The following is a 15,411-nucleotide window of genomic DNA, read 5'->3' on the forward strand; positions in this document are numbered from 1 at the left end:
CCAAGAAGAAAAGGAGAAAAATGTTATAAAATGTCCTGTCATTCTATGTCTTTACTTGGAAGATGTCATATGACTTAAAGAAGGCAAATTTGTTAAAAAGTAATTCCCCCAAATTGGTGAAACATGTCAAGCTTGAAGCAAAGCACAAACTGTCAAGAACTAGACATTATTTTATGACTCCTTCCTCATAGTTAAAGCCCATATTATAATTGTTTGGTTCCCAAACCTTGGCACTATTGGAAATGGGGAACCTTTATGAGATGGTGTCCAGTGGGAGGGCTTCAGGCTATTGGGGATCTGCTTTTGAACGAGACATTGGAACAGACAGTTTATCCTACATGAGGTGGATGTTTTGCCATAATGGTGACCATAAAATGCCAATTCACTATAGGCTTGAAACCACCAACTAATCATGGACCAAACCACCTGCCTCCTACTGTGAGCCAGAAGTTTTTTCCCCTCTTCAAGCACTTGTTACAGTTCACAAAGTTAACTGTCACACTTATCTTTCTGCCTAATCCTTTCTGCTACTTCTTCCAAATGAAGCCATGACCTAGCCCTGAAATTCAGATATTGAATGTTTGGACCAACAGTTCCTAACCCCTTTGGGGGCATCACATAACAGATGTTTACATTAAAATTCCTAACAGTAGCAAAATTACAGTTATGAAGTAGCAATGAAATATTTTTTTTGTTGGGGTCATAGGATGTGAGGCTCTGTATTAAAGGGTTGCAGCATTAGGGAGGTTGAGGACCACTGATATAGATCAAAAAGCAGATAGAACTCACTGATAGAGTGTGGAGAAAGCTGCAGAGGTCAGTATCCCAGTCTCTACCATCTCGATGGCCTGTTTCATCTCAAGCTTCTTATACAAAGAAACAATGCTTGATTTTGGCAGGTTCCTCCGGATTAGAATTTTCCGTAAGTATCTATGATCAAACTTCTTGAACCTAAACATTAAAATCAACATCTCTATGTGTATTGCAGAAGTGTAGATTTTTCTTTAAACAAATTACCACTGAACATTCTGAAAAACATCAAGTGCCTAAAATTCATCACATTTGAACGTTTTCTTTAAAAATCATAGTATTTATGTATTTTTTTTTTAAATGAAAAAGAATGGCCTAGTGGCCTGAATACAATGAAATCAACTAAACAAAAAAAGAAAGGGACAAGGTGCAATCAGGGCAGAAAGTGTGCATGGGGGGTGGGCGCTAGCCCTACTCAGCTCTTACTGTAAGAAAAGAATTGAAGTGGCTAAGGCTTTTGAAAAAAGCATTGTCTCCTAAAGGCCCCTAACAGCAGCTGCTTCACTTACAGTAATATAGGTCTATTCAGCCAGAACCCAGTAAGTTTAAATTGGCTGCCAGCTAGAGTAGTTTTGCCTCATTGTGTTGCAGATCACTTTGAATCATGCCAACTAAGAAAAAGAACTACCCCCTGCCCCCACCAAACATCCCAACAATCTGAATAAAGGAAAGCTAGATGACTACAGTTGCAAACATCTGGTCAACCCATTAGCCTAAGCTGCACACATACAATGATGACTTGGGAGCTTGTCTGGAGTCACTGTTTTCAATGCTTCTAATCATTTCACATTCAAAGAGTAGTTTTTCTGCCAGCTTTGTTTTTTTTTTGATGGGGAACATAACTTCCTGGAATTTTGGCTTATTGTCTAGTGTTTGTTTCCCTGGACCATAAAGTAGACAGACACTATCAGTTAAGTTCCCTCTGTGTATGGCAGACTGACCTCCAGAGCTTTGTCATCTTTTTGAGATCCACCTGTTCTTTTCAAGTAGGTCACCCTTTGACCTTCTGCCCTTTGTCATGAGATGCTGTGATTCCTCCTCAACCCTGTGTACTCAGCTCCTCCCCAAATCTGTCTTCACAATACATTTAACATTTTTCTTACTGAGTCCATCTTGACCCTGGGCTTGTCAACTGCTGACCCTGTTAGCCATTATGTCTCTTGATTTTCCAGGTTATTCCTACCATGTTGGCTCTATCCTGCCTCCCTCCCATCCTCTCTGTTCCCTTCTCCCTGGCTTCATCTGCTCCTCCATTTCCTCATCAGTTCCATTAGATAGGGAGTTCTGAGTCCTGTGTTCAGTTTGTCTCTTCACACCTTTGCTAAAATTTCACACATGCCCATGACGTAGCTGCTAACTACTTGTTGATGACTTACCATCTGTCTCCAGCCACATCCCTCCAGCTTGAGATTAAAAGAATCCATTCAGAAATGTGGGGTGTGGTGAGTATGATGGCTCTAGGCATCTCAGAAGAATTGCTGTTTACCAGTGACTCTTAGATGTCTCTAATAGAGTTTCTCCAGGCCCTTAAAGAGTCTCTAAACTCTTCTACAACTTCCTGAAATTAATTATCACACGGTTGAGCTAATGTCAGGAAGAAGGGGGATGCTCACTGTCTTTGTTTCCAACTTACTTATGATTTTCTACTTTCCATTTTCTGCTTGTTATTCTCCAAAGCAACCTGCCCAGCCCCTACAACTTTCTCCAGACACCTTTCTTGTCTTGTATCTTGTATAGTATAACTCTGGGTCCTTTATCTTCCAGGCTCCCCATACCGCAAGAAGCTATTCATTGTTAGGCAACGAAACCCTAACTACTTACTTGTCTCTCACTTGGTAGTGACTCCATTGCCCACACACATCTTCAATCCCAGCCTTCAGATGATCCATCAGCTGCCAAACCAAACAGAATATGATGAAATGTTAGTGAAATGTGAACTCTAAAATGCTCACACACACACACACACTATAGGCTTTGAAAACTAAGGAAGGCTGTAATTAAGCATAACCTCTATCCTAGTAGCACTCTGGTTATGTCACTAGAAATATATCACACTTTTCATAGTAATTCCTTCTCTTCATAACTGAAAACTTATGAAGACCAACTTCTTGATAATTTGCATAAAATATGGTTAAAATAGTATGCCTGGAACTTGGTTTGAATAATGTTTTTCTAGGAAGATCTAGAAATTTCTCATTATTGAATCATATGCATGCAAAGTATAATGATTAGCTATTACATTTACTCTCATTGTGAAAAGCAAATCACATGTCTAATTTACATAGTTTCCCAAATATAATTCTTCAGATGCTCAACTATGATGATAAGCACACTTGTTTATATTCTTCATTCTTTCATATCAGATAGGTAATGAAGGAGGCAAAGGCATAAATACCCAATTGTCATACTTATAAACCAATATAAGATCTTTACAGAGAGAGAGAGAGAGAGAGAGAGAGAAAGGGAGAAAGAGACTTTCATCTTAAAAATAAATCTTTTAGTACAGGAATTTACAGTTCAACACACAAGTCAATTATACTCTTTGTTTGTTCATAATGATGTATAAGAATTTTGAAGGAAATGTATCTTAAAATCCTACAAATAAATCTATTAAAAATTCAAATTAGAAATTATCCAGGTTTATGATGGCTTCTGTTTTACTTTGGAAAAAATTAAAAGTGTGAAATTATTAGCTAAACCCTTCATTGATATACTATCTTCTAATGACAGTCATGACATTTACTTTTTTTCAAGATAGAGTCCCTCTGTGTAGACCAGGTTGGCCTCAAACTCACAAAGAGCCACATGCCTCTGGTCTTTAAGTGTTGAACCATCAGAGTTGACCTTAGTCATAACTTTGTAAGAAGGAAAAACAAATGAGGAAGAGGTGAAAAACTGAATTTCCATTTAAAGACATGTTGCTAATTTCTATAAATAGGGAGATACAGGTAAAGACAAAAATGTACAATCAGTTTAAGGTATCAACACGGGTTTTTTTTTTTTTTTAAACATTCTCTGTCCTAATCTGTTAAATATTCTCAAATAAATTTGCAACTTTTTATTTTGATTCCCTGGAATTTAAATGACTTTTCCTCAGGTATCTTTTGGTATGAAATTCAAGACTAACATATGCAGATTTCACCCATCTCTACAGCATTAAAATGATCAGAAGTATGATTCTTTTGGTGTAAAAATAAAACAAACAAAAAGGTCTAGTCAAATTATCCTATTTAGCTTTGAGTCTTTAGAGCAGCTATGCTGACACGGCTTCCCAGCCATTACTGGACAGTCATTTTGGTGAATACTTCATGTATGCCTGTGTGTTCATGTATGTATGCATGGGTGCATATGTGTGTCCATTGTATGTGCATGAGTGTGTATTCATGAGTGTGTGCATGGGTGTGTACATGCATATATGTGCCTGTATGTCTTTCACACACTAGTTCTTGTTTCTATTCATGGGATTTATTTTAAATATCATAGTTTTGATGCCATGTTGAACTCAAAAAATTAATAGGAGCCGTATTCCTGTGAAACAATTACTTCAGCAGCCACTAGGACCAGCACATTGAACATTAGCAGTGTGACATCCTTCTGAGCTTTTAACTTGACTAGGAAAATCCCCAGTTATCCAATCAAGAGCTGATTTGTATTTTGCTGTGACTGTATTCTGTGGTTGCAAGTAGAGGTTGCCATCGGTTGCTTTAAACAAAGAGAGGGATCCCAGACAGTCCAAATGATCCGATTTGATCAGCTGAAAGACCTTGAGAGCAGAGGTATTCTAGGATTCGTGGGTTAAGAACCCTACTTGTTGGGCTGAGGACATAGTTTAGTGACACCGTATTTGCCTATCATGCGCAGAACCCTAGCTTTCACCCTCTGGCCCCAACAATGTAGGAAGTCTGTGGAGACTGAGAGAAACAAAGCGATTCTTCCCTAGAGCCTCCAGAAGGGAAATGCCACTAGTGGGACCCATTTTGGTGGTAAAATATTATTTTAAGAGGTGTTATGTTGGTTTATGCTGTGGAACATTTGTTTTATGATGCAACGATGTGTTGCATTCCTTTGCATTGCATTTGATTAACTCTTTGAAGCTGTGTTACTTTGCCTGCCTAAAACATCTGATTGTTCTAACAAAGAGCTGAAACAGCCAATAGCAAGGCACAGGAAAGGATAGGTGGGGCTGGCAGGCAGAGAGAATAGATAGGAAAGATCTAGAAGTGAGAGAAGGAGGAGGACTACAGGGACCAGCCATCCAGCTACACAGCAAGCCACGGAGAAACAAGTAAAGAGAGGTATACAGAAATAGAGAAAGATAAAAGCCCAAAGTTAAAAGGCAGAGGGGAAATTTAAGTTAAGAAAAGCTGGCTAGAAACAAGCCAAGCTCAGGCACAGCATTCATAAGAAAGAGTAAAACTCTGTGTGTGTATTTATTTGGGAGCTAGGTGGCAGGCCCCCAAAAGAGCAAAGAACAAAGAGCCAAAGAGCAAAGAGTAAAACAATGACACATCTCCAAAGGTCTTCTTTCAAAACTGTAAGGTAACACTCTTGCTTTATTAGAAACTACTCAATTGTGTTAATTGCCTGCAGCAGCAATACTAAAGAAGGACAATCCTTTCAGTGGAGCTGGAAGGAAGGAGACATACACACAGTCTCCTGAAGGCTCTAGATGACTATCAAAAGTGATACATGGGAAAAATTGTATTCAGTCATCAGAAAGGACAGGGTTAACTTACCCGGATGTGAAGCTCTTCATTGATGGATTCTTTTTTATTGGTCTTTCTGACATCCAGGTACCTGACCAGTGGGCCAATTGTGATTCCCTGAATCAAAAACAACAAAATAAAGTGTTTTCCTGTGGTGAACATTGTTACTATAGAGAACAATTCTATAATCAAAAACTATAAAATGACCAATTTGTATGTGTTTGTTTCTACTTTCTACGGGGTTAAATGCACCAAACTTACTTTAATTCTTAGTTCTTCTACCCACTCCAACAAAATATAAGTTATAATCTATTTTAATACAGTGTCTTAATGTCTTTAAATAAATCTTTATTACCTCATTAAGACCTAACTTCAGTTAAAACAAAACACTGTGTTATCGAGTACCAGTTGCTGTCCAGTTGTTTCCAAGATAAACAGAGTAGCAATTGTTCACACCTCACCGGGGAATATTTTGATCAATATGTTGTATTGACTCAAAGACAACAGATTTCAGAAATTAAAGCTTTGCCATGAGCATGGCCTCTAATAATTTAGAATCCATTTAGACTCTAAATTTTAGAGGATGAAGCAGAATTCTAGACACCAGATACATCATCTTTATTTACATCTTATGAACATATATATTTTAAATATGAAAGAAATCTACCAACCTGAAAAAATACAGTAAAATATGTAACTACTAGAGTAGCAGTAACAAATAATTTCTTCCTAGGAAAAAGGGACAGAGGAAGCAAAAATGCAAGGGAAAAGCTTCCAGCGCCTCTCACACCACTGTAGAAGATTATGAACTGGTCCTTGATGGAGAAGGGAAAAGTCCGAAACTGGTTACTGACATAGAAGAGAGTAAATACGCCTGGAAAGGGGGAGATATGTATTAGAGCAGCAGGACATGGGTGGTGGAGATGCAGACTCAGCAAGATAGCCTGATCCTATCACACCCAAGATCATTCATCTCAAATAGACCTTCTCTCAAGATTCAGCATTTCTGTGATAGTTTGGCTCCTTGAGTTAGAGATTTCCTTTAGTTTTCCCAGTTCAAGTTAGTGTAGTGTGTGTGTGTGTGTGTGTGTGTGTGTGTGTGTGTGTGTGTGTGTGTGTGTTTGAGAGAGTTTAAAATAATAAAATTTTTAATTTAAAACAAATATGAAATGTGTATTTCTAATCTATGTCCATACTTGTGATGCCTGTCAAAACAAGTTAAAGTAAGGATGTCTGTGGAATAAAAATCCCTTATCTCATGTTCTCAGGGGTACCTCCAAGAGGTCTGCAGTTCAAATGTGAGAGGAGATCCTTCAGTGGCTGTGCACTGTACATGATGGGCAAACCCCTGATGGCTGACTTCGTGCTGGGTGCTTAAGGTTCATGTAAACAAGCGAGGAAGTTTGTAAATGTTTGTGTGGGGGTGGGCATGGGATACACTTACTGTCGTCGAGTGTAGTGATAAACAGAGGCTGGAGGAGCTTGTGCAAGCATGGAAGTGTTTTCACCATACAGATTCTCCATGGCCATTTGTCCCACATGAAAGTCACTACTGACATGCTGGTTCCTAGCAAGAAAGGTTCCTGTGCTTGAGTTTGAGTGAACCTTTCAGAAGTATCATCTCTTGATGTCCTTCACATTGCATAGAAAGCATTTTTTGATAACAGGCATATTGGACTACAAGGGACTACAGAATTTACAGGTTTTGTTGGTGCTTTATTTTAGCTTTTCTTCACTTGCTAGCAACATGACATTGGGCAAGGTTCACCATCATTCCATATCATCAGATACCAGAGACAACAAGAGCACAGTCAAACCTCAGTTTCAGCAGGGCACAGGGTCCAGGACACTCACAGATGCCCATTTCCATGAATGCTCAAATCCTTCTCTGTTGCATGAAGCATTTGGGTATAGACATATACATTCTGTTGGACACTTGGAGCTGTCTCCAGATTGCTTACAATGTGGTTGCTATGCTGTATTGTTTAGGAAATGGTAACAAGAAATAAAGTCTGCACATGGGCAATGCAGATGCATTTTTCCTTCAAAACTATTGATCTGGTCAGACGTTGGTGGCACACACCTTTAATCCCAGCACTCGGGAGGCAGAGGTAGGCGGATCTCTGTAAGTTCGAGGCCAGCCTGGTCTCCAGAGCGAGTGCCAGGAAAGGCTCCAAAGCTACACAGAGAAACCCTGTCTCAAAAAAACAAAAAAACAAACAAACAAACAAACAAAAAAACCCCAAAAAACTGTTGATCTGTGGGTGGTTGAAATCAAAGCTGCAGAATCCACAGATACAGAAAACCAAGTATAGTTACCTAGGTAGGTAGATGAAAAGTTAAACAAATGCTATTCTCATAAATAACAGGAAACTCCCTCATCTACATAAGTGTTCATAGTCATTAGCTGTGATTAGAGATAATGCGTTGGAATGGAGATCGAATTGGCAATGGTCCATATTCTCACACATGCTCTTGGAGTCATGGTGACCTGCTCAAGCCACCCACTCTCTCAACAGTGGCTCATCAATTCTCTGTTACAGGGTTGTGGTGAGGGTTGGAAGACCACTAAGTGTAACAGAAACCCTCCATCCAAATGGCTCATTTCCCTGTTTGCTAGGTTGAATCTTTCTCTTTTCACTTCTCTTGACATTAATGCTGCTTCCCCGAAGATCTGCAGAGTATCATAACAGGAAGGGATTGATAATTTTTATCCAAACCTGTTATTTCTAGACTGAGGAACAAGACTTTAAATAGATAAGTGTCTGTCTGACTCCAAATAGTCAGAAATCACACCAAAATTTGATGTGAGATTTTAAGTTTATATCACAAGAGCCTTCATTTTTTTGCATCAAAATTAGCATATATTAAGCTACACTAATTATATTAATGTATCTATATTTTATATTCTTGACCTTTTAATTCTTTTTATTTTTGTTTCTTGGCTCTATATATGTATGTATGTGCAAAACATATGTGCAGTGTCCATGGAGCGTTGTATCCCCTGGAACTGGAGTTACATCTCACTGTGAACTACCATGTCTGCCCTGGGCCTCAAACCCAGCTTCTCTGGAGTGGCAGACAGTGCTCTGAACAGCTGAGTCATCCTAGCCCCTCTTGTCATTCTTTTCTCTTTTTTTTTTTTGCATCCCCAATGCTATCATAAATTATTTTTAATATATATTAAAATTTGGCTGAAAACAATTGGCCAAATTATTTGAAATAAAATTTCTGAAAGGATCACACACAACACACACACACACACACACACACACACACACACACACACACAATTTCTATGGGTGTGGTGGTATACAACTTGATTTAACTCCAGAACTCAGCACGTATCAGTAGATCAATTTCATTGACTTTGAAGCCAACCTGATCTATACAGTGAGATTCAGGCTAGCCAGGGTAACATAGTAAGATTCTGTTGCAAATACATTATATATAATATGTTAGAGATGGGCTTCCTATACATACAACCTTATTTTGTTGGTGTAGTAAATACTTGTTTCTCTCTGTCTCTGCTCTTTTTATAGAATAACACATAGTCTTCCAATAAAAGGGCAACATATATATTGTAGCTCAGTGCTAATGTTCTTTTGTAGCTCCTGAAATAGCAGTATATAGCTGCCACGGATCTTATTCCTTATAATGGAAATTAATTTTCAGAAGTCATAGTATTGCTGCCTTCACTAATTAATGTTATAATTAGTAACCCCCCTGTGTGTGTCTGTGTGTGTGTGTCTGTGTGTGTATGAGAGAGAGAGAGAGAGAGAGAGAGAGAGAGAGAGAGAGAGAGAGGGTACAGAGTCCAAAGAGGACAGAGGTCGTTGTTTTCCTTAATCTCTTCTCTACCTTATTTTTGAGATAGTGGCCTTTGCTGAAACTGAAACTCACTGATTGGCTGAACTGAACTGGCTGATCACAAACAAGCCCCAGGGATCTTCCTGCCTCCCTCTCCCCAGCACTGGATTTACAGGCACAGGTAGCAATTCCTGGTTGTGGGGTTCTGGGAATCTGAACCCAGACTCTCATTCTAGTGCATCAAGCACATTACTGACTGAACAGGCTCCCCAATCCCCCAAAATGAACTTTAAAAATAGTCATTCACAAAAACGAATGAAAGCCAAAAAATAATAATTCACTCCTTGATCCTTTGCTGGCCCTAGACTCTTCACTCACTCATCCCTTAGACTAGATGTACTCTTTGTGAATGCTTCCCGACAGGGTTTGTCTTACATAGAATAGAGTTTGTGAGATCTCACTTATCTTGTATCAGAAGTGTAAATGCTCACAGTTTATAATCTATATCTGAGTTAGCATGCAAGAGCCTACAAGCTGACAAGGAAGTGGAGCAACAGATATATTTACTGAGTTATTTTTAAATGTGTAGATGTGAAAGTGCCCTCTCTCTCACCAAAACACAAAATACTCCCTGTTCCATCCTCGCCTCTGAGGAGAACCTCTAGTCAGCTGATGGTGGCTCTGAGTTGTCTGAGGAGGACAAATAGAATGTTTCTAGTCAGTAAGGATGAGCTGTCTGCACTCCCCTGTGCGGGAAAATCACAGCATTGGCTCTCTCCTTCTGGCTCAACAGAGGGAAAAGGAAACTTTGGGAGGAAGCGGGACAGGAGAGCGTTGGAGCCCTGGTGTCTCTTACTGATGGCTCTCCAGATCTGGCAGAAGACCAGTGTGAAGCAGATAAAAGCCCAGTTCCACTCGTGGTTCTTCCCAATGGTGGACACGCCCATGAAGATGAAGATCAAGGTCTCACTGACGCTGCTCAGCATCTTCATGAAGTACTTGATGGTCGTGTAGGATGTCTGGGACACGTTCTCTTCCACATACTTCTTCATTGTCACCGCACAAGCTGTGATTCTACAGAAGAAGCAGAGACTGAGGGAGAAACAGTGTTTGCCACAGCACAGAGATTACCTGCCAAAAAAAAAGCAAGGCTGTATACAGAGGAAGCCCATCTCTATCCAGAATCAGTGTCTCATCCTGTCTGTGGACCTGTCAATCTCCGTCTATAGACCACAGATTTGCTGCTTTCCTCTTCAACCAAGTACAAGACAAAGCAAGTGTGGTAGGAAAGTGGGTGAGGCCTGACCTTCACACACACACACACACACACACACACACACACACACACACACACACACACACTGGGTGATAATCCTTTCATACACTATAAATATGTATTACTCTCATTAGCTAATAAAGAAGCTGACTGGCCAATAGCTGAACAGGGTAAGGTTAGGTAGGAGAGTCAAACTGAGAATGCTGGGAAAAAGAAGGGGAGAGTCTGAAGAGTCCTGAACAGAAGAAGGGAGAAGCAAGACAGACATGCTGTACTGACACAATGTATCCAGCCATGTGCAAAGCATAGAAAAGAAATATGGCTTAATTTAAGTTGTAAGAGCTAGTTTGTAAGAAGTCTGAGCCATTGGCAGAGCATTTGTAACTAATGTAAGCCTCAGTGTTTGTTTATTTGGGAGCTGCTGGCAAGACAGAAACTTCTGCCTACACACACACACACAGGGAGAGAGAGAGAGAGAGAGAGAGAGAGAGAGAGAGAGAGAGAGAGAGAGAGAGAGAGAGAGGAGAGAGAGAGAGAGAGAGAGAGAGAGGCAGGCCATTCACTCAGGAAAATCAGAAGCAAAATGCATTTGAATCTCCCTTCTCTCACAGAGAACTTTTTCAGCACCAACTCTAGATAGAAGATACTTGACTCTGCCTTAAACCAAATAAATGTACTTCAGTTGAACAGATAGAGCACTCAGTATGTTCTTAATTTTTTTCTTGCCTCTGTCTCCTGAGTGCTGTCATTACATACATACTCCATTCGGCTCCCAAATGCTATTTCTTATAATAATGTTTTTCAAACGCTTCAAGTTTTTCTTTTCTGGAGCCCTTTACCTTGGATAGAGTAAAGAAAGTCCTGTTCTTGTCCTGGCAGCTGTGGTCATTTTAAGGCAGAAAAATAATGGTACCTAAAGCCCATATTATTACATTTGATTGGCATAGGGATTTCTATACAATGCAACTAATTCTGTTTGCCTGTGTAGAGACTAGATCTAATAAGCCAAACAGAGAAGCCTCATTCTAGGAAAAACAGTTCAAAGTTACAAGGATATGAGGTCGAACATCTAAAGAAATCTCTTCACTAGGACAAAAAACTGGACATCAGCACTTAGCCCACCTACCTAGCTTTACTCTCTCCTGGTGGCTTGTGAAGGGGTAGAAGGGGGATAACAATAAGTGGAACCCAGAATGCAAGTTCCTCATGGCATGCCCCTCTTCTATTTTAAAAATTAGTATTATTATCATTATTATTACTATCATGATTTTTTTGGGGGGGGACAGGGTCTTTCCTGGCTGTACTGTCCTGAAACCTGCTATGTAGATCAGGCTGGCCTCAAACACCTAAGAGCTCCACCTGCCTTTGCCTACTGAGTGCTGAAATTAAAAGCAGGCACCACCACTCTTGGTTCTAAATTAATTTTTTGAGGAAGTAAAGAAACTGTTCAGATGGACTTCAAGCTTGAATTGTTCCCAGCTCTTCTTAGCACCAGCTTCCCTGAACAGTTTAAATTGACATTCTGATTGCTAGACGTTCCTCAGGCAAATGTCGAAAGGAACATTTGTTTGGCAGAGGGCCAGAATCAGCTTTCGGAAAGTTAGGAATCCTAAATCTTGCTGTGCCTCAAGGGACCAGCTTCAGGCCTTTCCCAGAAACACAGGCCATCCAGCGCCCAAGGCGTCTACTCATTCCCATGGGACCACAGCCATAGATTGTACTCACGCCAGGATGCCAGAGAGATAAAGCGTCTCGGCTGCTAAGTAAGACAGATAGCTGAACATGAAAACGATGAGTGGCTCAATTGCAGAGATATTCTGAGTGAAACGTGTGATAAATGCAGAAATGAATCCAAAAATGATGCCGAAAAACACTCCCCCACACCCCACGATGACAAATCTGGCACATCCAGCCAAAATGTCCACGGGCTCTATGTCCTCAAATTTATGCATCTTAGTGAAGGCAATTAGGATGTTGTATAAAACCTGAGAAAATACAAATGAGAGAAACATGAAGTAGACATTAGAAGATGTTACACGTGGAGCCTCTCAACTTTGCATTCAGCTAAACTGAGTACAAGAGTATTAACACAACTACCCAATTTTTAAATGCACTCCAACATGTTTAGACAGATCCAGATTTGCTGAAGAAAAGGGGAGTATTTGGATTTCAATAATTGAGCACATGAAAAATGTTTGAGAAGGTGGGGATGCTAATTATCTCAATTCGATTGACATATTGTATACACATATTGAATTATTATTTCATCCCATGCACAAGAGCAACTTTTCTATCAAAGGAAAGTGTTAATAAGAAACGGGAGATAGCAGTGTGCCAGTCTCTCTGCTGTGATTCTGCTTTCCGGTAATGTATTACCTGTCTGCTTTGAGCATACATTTTTTTTTATATGCTGCATTACAATCCTGGTGATTCCTTTCTGCTTTTCCTTTAAAGTGAGCACAAGGTTAAGCTCCCTCAGCAGAGTGCAGAAGGGACACTGCAGCAGAAAGAGGCTTCATGAATTTTCTTTAGGTACCTCTGGGAAGAGTCAGCCATGTGAATATGAGGACTTCCGGTGAAGCCTGTCTGAGTCATGTGCCCTGAAAATCCTTCCTCTGCAGCCTTGCAGCTTCAGCCTACTGAGAGGCTTTCTGTAAAAGCTTGGGCCACGTGCCTGTGTCTAACCCAAGCAACACATTCTCTGCTAGCCTAACTCAACCTTCTTCCCTGGGACCAATCTTCTCTCTGAAGACCTTCTGCCTCCTCTGGAGCCCAGAATTTCATAGCAGCAAGGTTTCATCAAGTCTGGGCTTTCAGAAAGTGGCCTTTAATTTGTCCAGCCCCTCTTGGCCAAGATAGAGTTACCTGAAAGAAGGGAACCTCCTTTGAGAAAATGTCTCCATAAGATCCATCAATAGGGTGTGTTCTTTGTGATGAATGGGGAAGGACCCATGGTGAGTGCTGCCATCACTGGGCTGCTGATCCTGGATTCTTTAAGAAAGCAGGCTGAACAAGTCATGGGAAACAAGCCAGTAAGCAGCTCCCCATCCACTGGCCTCTGCATCAGCTCCTGCCTCTAGGTTCCTGTTTGAGTTCCTGTCCTGATTTCCTTGAGTGATGAACAGCAATATGGAAGTATAAGTCAAACAAACCCTTTCCTCCTCCCCAACTTGCTTTTTTGGACATGGTGTTTCACCACAGCAATAGAAAACCTAACTAAGAGAGTATGTATGCATTTATTTTCCTGCCTGAATTTGTAAAATGTCAAAAATTTTATAGGATGGCCCTTAGCTTTAGACTGTGAGCTGGAAGAACAGGTAGTTCCTTGGAGCAGCCCAAGCATCTGTCAGCAGACTTCATTCCCTATGCCTCATTGAAAACAGACTGCTGAGGGGAGAATAAAGACTCAAGGGGAAAGCCCAGAACACAGTGGTATGTTTGCATTAGTCATTTGTTTTTAATGTTATAAGCGGCTAGTAGCAAGTTTGGCCACATAGAGAAGCATGAAGAGATCATAGCCAGGTTTTCCTCCTTTCCTCCAGAGAGAAGTTTTAACTCACCAGGAAAAGAAAAGGCTGGAGATAATGGAGAAGGAGAAAATACAGCACAGATTTGCTGGAGGCAGTGAACACTCACAGGTACACACAGAGACTGGATGTAGTGAATTTCAGAAATAAGGCAATTACTTTAAAAATTGCATAAGAACTTGAGAGTCAGATTAGCACGAGCACACACACAGAACACACACACGTGCGCACACACTGGTATCCACATACTAAAATATAGAAATGTTGAGAAAGGAGAGTGAGGTAGATGACCCTCCTTTTGTGCTCACAATCCCTCCAACAGAGATCACTGAAAAGATTATAAATTTGTCTTTTTGACCAAGTTTGTCCTGTCAGTGTGGTGCAGACCATCAGTTTCTTGTATCTGTGGCACTCAGAGTCATTCAGACCTCTGGCTGCAGAGAAGGGAACTCACCAACCACCTATACATAATTTCCATCAGTGTTCCCCCTGGGGACTGAGGTGGCATGGACACTAAGAGATACCTTTCCAAGAAGACAGATAGTTTTCTGATTGGCTTCCTCAGTCTGAGGGCTCCCCAAGGGCTGTGTAAACTCGGAAAAAGTCAGCCAGACAGTTCCTGCCAGTTTCCCTCCTTCCTCTCTGTTTCATTCAGGTCAGTCTGTATCTGGCTTTAAGGGATGTCTCTGGTCCCTGGCCCCACTTCATGGGAACCTCTCTAATCACACATTATACATCTGATACCTTCTGGGTGATGATCTATGAGTGAGCTAAATGGTACCTATGGAAGTATTTATGCACCAGTCGTATTTTAGAAACCTACTCTACAGAGTTCAATCAAACTTTTTAAAAGCATGTTATGAGAAGAGCTTAGATGAGCATTTAAAGTTTGTGATTCATGGTTTGGAGCAGTTAACAAAAGAAACTGTGCCCGTGCCCTGACTCAGTGGATTCACTTAGCCTCATATCACTTCCTAGCTGACCATGGACCAAACCTCATGTGGGTCTTTGGAACTTTGGGCATTGCCTCTTTGAGCAGGATTCACAAAACAGTGAAGCAGGGCCAGAAAATGATCCCACAAACCCATAAAAGGTAGGTTTGAATGAAGTGAAGTGGGCATTCATTTGACTCTCAAATCCAGAGGAAATCCATGGATTATAATTGCAGCTCAAAGATTTGTATATTGTTGCCACAAACGCAAACTCTTTTTACATAGATATCCAGATTATGAGTGGCTACACAGCCATAGGGACTTACTTTGACCCTGGATTCCAGTAGTGG

General features: G+C 40.5%; 1 protein-coding gene across 1 annotated transcript in view; it reads right to left on the minus strand.

Moving 5' to 3' along the window:
• Slc9a4 (solute carrier family 9 member A4) overlaps positions 1-15,411 on the minus strand; it is a 52,007-nt gene that overhangs the window by 17,721 nt on the left and 18,875 nt on the right. Inside the window, exons 3-8 of the mRNA XM_027386748.2 lie at positions 12,328-12,587; positions 10,183-10,400; positions 6,188-6,390; positions 5,547-5,633; positions 2,632-2,702; positions 790-951 (exon numbers count right to left, since the gene is read on the minus strand). Coding sequence (XP_027242549.2) covers positions 790-951; positions 2,632-2,702; positions 5,547-5,633; positions 6,188-6,390; positions 10,183-10,400; positions 12,328-12,587 — 1,001 coding nt within the window. The remainder of the gene's footprint in view (positions 1-789; positions 952-2,631; positions 2,703-5,546; positions 5,634-6,187; positions 6,391-10,182; positions 10,401-12,327; positions 12,588-15,411) is intronic.

Source organism: Cricetulus griseus (assembly GCF_003668045.3).
Source record: "Cricetulus griseus strain 17A/GY chromosome 1 unlocalized genomic scaffold, alternate assembly CriGri-PICRH-1.0 chr1_1, whole genome shotgun sequence".
NCBI lineage: Eukaryota > Metazoa > Chordata > Mammalia > Rodentia > Cricetidae > Cricetulus > Cricetulus griseus.